At 36.0% G+C, this 10,585-nt stretch overlaps 1 protein-coding gene across 1 annotated transcript in view; it reads right to left on the bottom strand.

Annotated features, from left to right (window-relative positions):
- The window catches only part of DPYD (dihydropyrimidine dehydrogenase), a 372,912-nt gene that overhangs the window by 321,749 nt on the left and 40,578 nt on the right, over positions 1-10,585 (bottom strand). Inside the window, exon 4 of the mRNA XM_009333861.1 lies at positions 1,612-1,694. Coding sequence (XP_009332136.1) covers positions 1,612-1,694 — 83 coding nt within the window. The remainder of the gene's footprint in view (positions 1-1,611; positions 1,695-10,585) is intronic.

The following is a 10,585-nucleotide window of genomic DNA, read 5'->3' as shown; positions in this document are numbered from 1 at the left end:
TAGTGTGGGACCTGAGCATGACATAAATGGTATGGAATAAGGGGTGGAGAACGTGCTGGTTTTGGCTGAGATAGAGTTAATTTTCTCTACAGTAGCTGGTATGGGGCTGTGGTTTGGATTTGTGCTGGAAACAGTGTTGATAACACTGGGATGTTTTCATTCCTTTTTTGCTGAGCAGTGCTGACACAGAGTCAAGGCCTTTTCTGCCTCTCACCCCACCCCACCAGCAAGTAGGCTGGGGGGGCACAAAAAGCTGGGACAGCTGACCCCAACTGACCCAAGGGATATCCCACACCATATGACATCATGCTCAGCAATAAACTAGGGGGAAGGTTGGCCGGGGGGCCGCTGCTCAGGGACTGGCTGAGCATTGGTCAGTTGGTGGTGAGCAATTGTTTTCATTTGCATCACTTGTCTTTCTTGGGTTTTATTTCTCTCTGTTTTTTTCCTTTGCATTACAATTTATTATTATCATCACAATTTTTTTTATTCTATTTCGATTATTAAACTGTTCTTATCTCAACCGATGAGTTTTCTCACTTTTACCCTTCCAATTCTCTTTCCCCATCCTGCTGAGTGGGGGAGGGTAGTGAGCGAGCGGCTGCGTGGTGCTTAGTTGCCGGCTGGGGTTAAACCACGACACACATCCATAAATTTAAAGGGATTGTGAACACAATCAAAGCAAATGGGTGTAATTAGTTTTTCAAGAAGATTCTCAATATTTTTTGTTGTTTTTACTTTTTACTGCGCTAGTGCAAGTCTAAGAAGTCACTCTGATATCAGGCAAGTAAAATGAAGCACTACATTTGAGTCATTACATTTTACTATCCAACTTTCAAAACCTTTGAAAGTACAGGTTACTATAATTTTCTGATCCACAGATAATACTATAATTAACATCTTTCTGATTATTCAGTGAGTTTCAGTGAGTTCATCAATCTGTCTTTGATTCCACCACCTTTCACCTTTCATTCCCTTTTCCAGGTACTATAGCTGGCAAGTTTCTTTGGAGTCCGGTACCCAGATACTCTACAGTGCAAGAAAGGGTGACAGAAGATTCATGCACTGACTAATTTTAACCTCCCCTAATAAGCATTAAGTGCAATGATATGAGAATATTAAGCAAAATACACATCTCTACAATATATGAAGGACCAGATAGATTTTAACGTTCCATTAGCAAAACCAAAATCATGTAAATCTGGTGATAAAATCAGAGTACACAGGAACTACATACATAAAAATCAAATCCAATTTAAAAGTAAACACAGGTTTGTTCAAACAGCATTGTACAATTGCTTTAACACTTACAGAATTTAGATGAACAATATTTTCATTCACTCACAGTTTAGTATAAATATAAAGCAAGGCACCCCTTAAGCATTTTAAATAACAAATTAAACATTTACGTTTTTTACTGTGCAGTCAGGCTTAACATTTATGCAGCTTCAAAACCAAAGTACAGCCTCAAGGGAAGCCTCTCCACTGACAAATTAATACCTTAGAGAATAGAGCTGAATGGTGGCAATGAACTCATTTGTTCCCCCAATAATGAAGAATGACTCTTTCTTTACCACATCTGTGACTGTTGCTATGGTGACCCAGACTTACCTCATTGCTTCTCGAAGTGCTCCTCGCTCACTAAGAGTCGTGTGCTTGATGTCATCAAAATTATTTTCTAGTTTCTCACAGCCCTGCAACAAACGGACAAATCCATGTAAGACTCTTAAACAGTATATTGTATATGTATTAACATTATTCAACATCATGCAAACAAAACTCATTTATATTATGTAACCTCAAATTATGCATTCTGTTTTAATTACATAGGAGTCATTAAAAAGACATTGAGAACTCAGAAACAAAGTAAACATGAATCTTATTATATGGTTGTCATGGAAATCATCTTATGAATGTCCCATAATGAAATGTATAGAATTTTTACTTTTTTCTTCCTTGAAAGAAAAAATTAATTTTTCCTTTATCAGTATGTGAGGCTACAAAGCTACTATACACACACAGGCGAGAATAGAAACCTAAACGTGCATTTTAGAATTATAATAAAAGTTATAAATTCTGTCCCAATGAAACAGGCAGTCTTGTTGGAACAAACCAATCACATTTAATTCATATTTCATTTAATTTTTAAAACATAACAGAAACTGAAAAGATTAATTGTTTACAGACACCTCGACCACTTAATGTTTTTCCAGATTAGAGCTCACCATTATTTCTAACAGTAATATGAAGCCAACAATTTTGTGACAATAAATGAAACAAAACTTCGCTATATTCTGTTAATTATTATTAAATATGTGACTGGTTCCATTACTCCAGAGCGCTGATCCTTTTCTTCTGCTCCCATAAAGGCAGTACAATTGATTCAGAAGATACTGGGGAGTACAGAAATTTGTATCTGTGCAAAGTGAGTGTGAAATACCAGCAAACAAGAATTCTCCGATCATCTGCATTATCTGTAGGATTTTTATATTCTCTTGAGGCTTCGTCAACACAGGAGGCTTTTAGGTTACCCCTGTTCTCTGCAGCGCCTTTCTCCAATACCAAAACTTACCTCTGGGAGGCATAATTTTGCCATATGGGTGTAAAAGAAACACAAGTTGCAAGCGTAACAGTTACTATTGCTAACAACCTTGACGGCAGGATTGTCAGGCTCTTTATGCAGTAGCTTTAAAGAAAATACGTGCACTATTATTTGGTCATATTGCTTTCACAGTTTTTAATATCCGAATTAATTTTCAAGTCCATATTTTAAAGGTAGTTATAATAAATACAATAAAAGTTACCTATTATTTCTTTTGTGCATTGATTCTTTATTTTCATAATTACATTCAATTTGAGGCTACAAAACCATTAGTGGAAAGGAAACAATTAGATATTTGTAAATCACCTAACAAGATATTTTAGCTTGTCCAATTAACATTTAAACTATCATTATTTTTAAATAAGATTATAGACTTTTTAATACAAAGTTTTAATGCTTTAACAATACATTTCTGAGCAGGATAAACAACCAAAGCTACATTAGGGACTTTTGCAATCTTTTCTCTCCCTTATAAAAAACGATGCATGTCTTAAGTATGAGTAGTATATCTTATCCCATGGCTAATCTGATATTTTTTCTTTGTTTATATTACAATCAGCTGTACTTTGTATGGCAAAATCCTACTCAAAAACTCGAAGGGATTATGCGAGAAAGACAGGGAGGCTCTACAATGAAGTATTCCATTATTTAGATCAGCATACATTGACCTTCAGCTCTGAGCACATACAGGCAGGTCAGTCATTTAAAATACACAAAAGAAGTCCAAATCGACAATACTAATTAATAAAGAATTCCTGATTCATCAGTTCTAAACTGAAAGTATCTGTGCAAGCAAAAATGAACCCTCCCATCCTCCAGGAAGACAGACCAAAAGAAACACCATTTGGAATGTTGCTCCAAGCACCGAAAGAGGAAAGCCCGTGTTTTAACAATCCTGTGGCACCAGCATCTCAGGACGGGTTGAGAAAATCTGAGCATCACACAGTTCATTTCTCTTGACCTTATGGTATAAAGCATGTGGAAATGACAAGCACACAAGATTTTTATCAAACACAACTAAATCTTCTCTATATCATACAAGCTAAAATAATTGATGCTCTCCATGTGGAAAATGCTGAAAAGAGTAAGTTCAGCTGGTATTTCTTCTTTGTCTATATAGCCCATACTGTGTTAATCAGCTGAAGGGCAACAAGGCGGCCCATATCTAAAGAAAATACTGTAATCATGTAGCCTGACACACACAAATATTCCCTCTCAACTATAAACCCAATGCGAAAATGAATAGAAAACCCAGAACAAAAAATGGAACAAATTTTATAGATTCAAACAATAGATATTGTACCAACTCATTTGGCAAGACGAACTTACTTCTAACCATTTCTGAGAATTGTTTCTGGACAATATCTTTCTCAGCTACTTTCAGCCAAATAGCTCTCATCCAAGGTACAGCAGTTGGAGGGCAAATAACTTCACCATTAGGAAAAATGAACTAAAAACTGAGCCAGATGCAAACTCCTGAAGGAAGATGACCTCATAGTACTATGTCACCAGTTACTGCATACATACTAAACAGGAGAGTGAGCAAAAATTGATCATACCCACAGCTTTCCAGTTAGAGCTGCAATCATCCAAGACAGTATGTTGGATTCTCTCAGAGAAAGAACAGGGTATCTGAAATACCAAATATAAGCATAGCTACAGGTGTATAGGCGCCACTTCTTCATGGGTCATAGCTACAGGTGTATAGGCGCCACTTCTTCATGGGTCTGAGTATCAGCTCGCGCATTCAGATGATATTTATAGGTCATCTGAAAGGATATCAGTTTATAAGAAAGGCTACCAAAATGAATGAAATTGTGAGCGTGAGAATACTCTAAAGAATGTGTCTGGGAAATGATGAAACTTCGGTAGACCATGACCAGGGTGAGCTTTACATTCTTAAGTATTACAACAGTAGCAAAAACTGAGCTCATTCTATTATCCATGCTACCAAGTAGATTAATATCACACAGGGCAGTATGTTTTGGCCCATAATACTTCACAGATTTAAGTATAATGAGCAATTAAACTCCCAGGTGTTTCATTTTGAGCAGCAGCTAAAGTAAAAAAATCAAAACACAAGCAATGAAAAAAATTGGTTTTGGTGGCTTACTGCCAAGTGATTTTCTGTGGGTATAGATAAAGTCTAGAAGTTTTAACTCTATGATTCAATAATTTTATAGTATTTTATACGTTATCGCTGTTGGCAGATCTATAGTGCTGTTTGATACTAAACTAAGTATCACCTTTGAGAAGTTCAGGACGAAAAATAAGTACAGAGATGCAATTAGGGACATGGTCATCATAAGTCCAACTACCATTGCATGTCAAAAAGCCACAAAAGTCTAAATACTGCTTCTTAAAGGATTCTAGCATAAATACTTTGAGGTTTTTAAATGAACCAAAAAGCAAGAGAGTGGGGAAGAGATTTTATATATAAATGAATGGCTTATTTATCATATGAGATCTTAACTAAAACTACACAACAACTAGTTAAAAAGGGAGACGTAGACTGGATATCCACAAATACCTTGGCATCACACTCAGCATACTGGTGGAACATCTAATCAGAAATGAGAAAGATGAATGATGAATGTATGAAGATGAGGAAGACGGAAGATTAATGAACAAATTGAAAAACTTTTCCTCCCATAACCACAAAAATATGACTTTTTTCCTAAGTGCAATCTATTCTTGTTAATAAAATAAACTGCAAGCTTTAGGAGCAAGGACTATGTGCTCGTAATTCTGTATTTTCAGTTATGGTAAGTGATAATATTAATAATATCATTACATAAACTTTATAATAATATCATGACATAAACTTTATAATAATATTCTAACAGTCTGAGGAAAGTCAGCAACTACCAAGTCCAAAGTACTCTTACTCTTTGACACTGGTTGAAGTAACAAGCTAGCTCACATAACTGGAAAATATAAATAAAGAATTCCTCTAGTTTTAAATAAAAACCTAGGATTCTGGCAAAAGTGAAGTTGTACTTTTAAAAACACATCTCTCAACAATCATCAGCTTAGCTTTCCTGTATATGTTTTTGTCTTGGATGGAAAAGCCCTCTTTGCTTGACTTAGTCATTTGAAAAGCAATTCTTGATTTGGCCTCTTGGGTCAAATGCAAAACTTTGCAGGAGTAGCTCAGAAACCAAAAGCAGTCTATTGCCTGGTGTCATCAATGAGGATCTCCCCATATCACAAAAGCTTTGCTGCCTCTGCTCTGCCACGACAGGCCTAAGAGAGTTTTGAGAAGACCATAACTCAAACTCGCCCATTCTGCGATACAGTGCTGATAAAAGAAGTGACCCCACTTCCATTGAACTCAACCTTGAATCTTCCATCCAGTTAAACGAGAGTGGGATCCCACTGAGCCATATCCTGCTACTTTATCCTGAAATACTTCACATAAGACTTTCAAAAGTGTTAGCATTACAGATAATGTCTTACACACATTTTGAGATAGTTGAGAAATAAAATCTTTTGATCTGACAACAGTGTAAGACCTATTCTAAGGCAGCCTGCATCACTGAAGTTGAGTAGATCTCTTATCCTAGTTGATACACTGCCAAACCAAAAGCATTACTTAAAATACCATCTCTCTTCTGTGAAAGAAGTTTTTAGGTAAGTAGCATTGCCGAATTCTTGGAATTCATTGCTTCCACATGGTTTTAGGAAATTTTCTTAGAAAGCTTGAGGTTTTTTCCAAACATTTGTGAAAGTAAATCTCACATTTTTACTGTCAAATGTTCTCTGTGTATTAAACATAAAGAACGTACAGCAATTGAAAGATGGAACAGCTCTCACCTGTTTGGTTTGTATTTACTATTGCCGCTAATGCTAAAACAAATCCATTTTTCTCCTGTTTTCTCCTTTATAATCCAAGAAAAAGGTTCCTACAGAGTATGTCGTGTCTTAATTTTCTATTGTTCATGCAGCCAAATTTTAAAATGTGCATATTAAATGTATTTGTACCTAGATTTCTGAGTGCTTAAAATGAGACAACCTGGTGCAAATTCTGAAGGATGTAGTAGCTCCCTCTGATATTTCAATTAGTTACCTTTAAGGGAGGTAGGTTCCAACGACAGATTGCCCAAACTGTTGGGGACCTATAGCATCTACTCTAAGTACCTACGTCCTGTACAGACTCAGCAAGAAAAGTCTCAAATTTTGCTCCAAAAATTCCTTAAAAAGTCAAGTCCCACACATGCCACAAGGCTGAGCACATTAGCTAGCTCTTTTGAAAAAGTTGGCCATAGTGTAGAAGTGATCACCTTTAACAAAGTTGTAATAAAAACGCTGACTTCTTCAGTGGAATGCTTATTTCCATACTGATCTTATTGATATGTAAAATGTTAACACCGATAATCACTTGTTATTCTGGAAATGTGAATTATTTCATCAGCAGAAAACTTTAGAAATAACTAACTTCTGTTTTATAAACCTAAAGCAACGTTGTAATAGCAATCTAAACTGTAATATATTGCTGCAAGGATAATTATTAAGGGAAAACACAGCTGACATTTTCTGATTTATGCACACAATCAGAGATGGAGTCCAAGGACTGTGACATAATTATCTTCATGCTAACAATTTTTGTAAATCTCTTGACAGAATTTTAGCTAATTTTAAAATGCTTTCTGAAGATTAGCACTTAAAACTGTTGGGGAAAATAGCACAATTTATTAGCAAGGGTATAATTGTAAACCTTCCAAATACTCATTGTGAATATCATTTAGACAGTAACTCCTGCTTTAGCAGCTGGTATGTAAGACTCCAGTTTATGGAATCTTGAAACAACAGAAAGAGTAGAATCTAATTAAACAGGGTTACATGCCAAAGAAAAATTATTAAAAACAGACTAATAGACAATTGTTATGAATTTGCAATAGCACATCTACTTCTTTTGATGCGAACTTACATAACAGTGTGCTTTATTCCAATGAAAGCTAAATATTCTTAGCAGACTTCTCTCTCGATTTGGAACAGACTGTCTTTCTACACCGAAACAACACAAAAAGCTAAATGGTTCCATTGATCTTCTCTCACAGACTTAAGCTCCCAGCTGTTATAGGGTAAAATGACTTACATATATTGCATTTATTCTAACGTTGGTGCTACAATTCATTAAAGTTATTCAGTAGCCGATAGCTGTATTCCATACAGGAAGCCCCCTTAAACTATCTTCATATTGAGCAACTAAACAAAACCGATGCCGTTTGCCAAAGGGTTTTATCCAAGAGCATTCTTAAAAACTAAACAAGTAAAAGGATTGTTTGATCCTAACTGTAAGATATTACGACCTACGCAATATCTACCTACCACATTCCTCCTTCCTATTTGCTGTGACTCATTCTCAAGGGGTTCTTATTCCAAACAGGGGGAAAAGCAGCTTAAAACTGATACCTGACCAGCTGTTCACAAAGGAAAAACAGGTATTTTTTTAATATGTACATATTCCTAATATCTGCAGAAAGTATATTGAGCCCTCAGGTATTTACATAACGTTTGACAGCATGTCATTCATAATACATGAACATTTGTTATAACAATTTTTTCATTATGTGATACAGCCACATTGGCCAGACAGGCTCTTTGAAAAATATAGATATTAATACATCAAAAATAGCAGACTTCCGACAGAAAACCAGCTCTAAGTGTTAGTAATCAAATAAAAATCAATAGAAAAAAAATTAAACAGAATTGTGGGTGGCTGTAATCAATGCCTAATTAGCATAACCATGTTAATCTTTCTCAGGTGTTTTTAGAGGAATATTATTTTTAAGGCACTAAAAAGAGTGCACCTGCAAACTCAAACACAAGTATCACATTTTCTCCACAAACAGGAATATATTGCTAAAACAATACAGATACCAGGAAACTCCAATCAATGCATGAGAGATTTTCTGAAACTGCAAGTGTGGTTTTTTGTTATTAACTACCAGAAATACTGTCAATGTAATTGGGAATTCTGAAGTGGAAGCAGGCAATTTTGGATTTTTTTAAAGTTTTCCCAGTTTAAAATATGGTGCACTTAATCCTTGAAGACAGGTAATTATATAAAAGTTAATTACTTGTTAAACATACATAACACTTTAGTTTGCAATTTTACTGGGACTGTGAAAGATCTTCCAATCTGAGATGGCATTCTGCTAACTTCCTTTTCATGCTGTTTCACGCACAAATTTCAAGTGGCAAATTTATAACAGCCTTCATGTTCAAATAAGGGTATGATATCTTGCTTGCATTCAACCTGCTGTTGTCAGAGCAGATGCAGACACCACGTGTTTTGGCAACGGATAACACATCAGATAGTAGTGATACAGGGAAGATGAGAAAAGACATTCTGAAAGGACCAAGCATGCAACACAAAGAATAGTAGAAACATTTGTTATAACAAAAATAATAAAAAATAAGAAAATAAGAAAATAATACAGAAGATATGCAAGACAGCAGAGGCACAGCTGGAAATAATAAAGGAGCAGAGAATGCAGGTGATGCCATTAGGCAGGACATTTTATAATGCTCCTCCCCTTGTGACTCAGCTTTAAAAGACAGAGAAAACTTTGAGAACAAAAAGGAAGGAAAACCTTTGCCTCTCTCACTTTTTTCCCTCTCTTCCTAGAACAAATGTTAAACTTGATCAGTAGATGAATGGGAGGACGTGGCAACAAGCTACCGCTCTCTGCATCTGAAGGGACACTTTTAAGACTGCTTCCCTGTATGGGATAGGGTTCTGTAGCAGGGAACAATACACATCATCTCTTAGAATATGACAAGCTTTGTCTAGATACCATTTCTTTTGTAATGCGGCTGTAGTCCTGCCTTTTTCCTATTGGAGAGCCTGAGCACTACATGAGAGCCTTCACAGAAGTTTAAGATCCTGTCTGGGACCCATTCTTGACGGTTGAATCCTCCAATTCTCCAGTACTCATAGCATAAATTTACAATTTAATTCTTTAAGGGCATGAAGTCTAAGTAAAGAGGCACAGGCTCTACACAGAATTTCTAAATATACTATTTTCACTTGACAGTGAAAATATAACTAAGTAAAGATTAGTAAGAAAAAAAAACCAGCCCAAATGCTGTACTCCCTCCCCTCCCAGTACTTTCCCATACCTCAACCTAGCTTGCTTGTCCCTTGGGATTCTTTACTCCGCTTAGGCAAATATTCCCCTGACTCATCGAGATTAAATAAAATGAGAGTATGTAGGTAAAGACAAGACTCATATTGAGAATTAACATTTACAGAGCTCATAACCTGGAAAAAAGGAAGAATCTTTAAAATGCAGGTAGAACTGTACTCTTAAGGAAAAGATTATATTCTTGACCTTCAACAAAGAGCATAAGAAAAAAGACATACCCAAAAGCCCCTGCTTTTTCAGAAGCCGAATGACCAAGAATATAAGGAATTAACACCACATATTTGAGAGTACCAACTTACAGGATCCCTCTTATTTTTCCTGCATAGCTAAAGAATTATTAAATGTAAGAGCTTTTCAAAAATTAAAGTTACAATAAAATGCTTAAACGTCATCCTGAAACAATGCAGTCCAGCCCTATGTAGAGGAATAAAAGCAAATTACATGTAGCAGGCTTGCTTCCTCAGCCCAAGATGCCATCTCTCATCTCTTACAAGGCACATTTTATTCTCCAACAGTATTTTTCAGAAGTGCCACAACAAAACATTTTCTTTCATGGTTCTGTGTTCACCATGCACTATAGCTCCCTGTAGTTGCCTCAGTATTAAAAAAAAATAACACAACAGGACACAATTTTCCCAACCAATTCTGCAGAAGCTAATCTGCCTAAGCTATTTTGCATGATCTTGCATAAGCTTCTTTCCCAAATAACTATGAGAACTGACTAGGCAAGTGTGCTGGTTTTGGCTGGGGTAGAGTTAATTTTCTTCACAGTAGCTGCTATGGGGCTGTGGTTTGGATTTGTGCTGGAAACAGTGTTGATAACACAGGG

The sequence above is a fragment of the Pygoscelis adeliae genome, unplaced genomic scaffold (assembly GCF_000699105.1).
Source record: "Pygoscelis adeliae isolate BGI_AS28 unplaced genomic scaffold, ASM69910v1 Scaffold10, whole genome shotgun sequence".
In the NCBI taxonomy this organism is placed as follows: domain Eukaryota; kingdom Metazoa; phylum Chordata; class Aves; order Sphenisciformes; family Spheniscidae; genus Pygoscelis; species Pygoscelis adeliae.
Note: the sequence above shows the minus strand (reverse complement) of the source record. Positions and strands in the feature narration are given on the sequence as shown.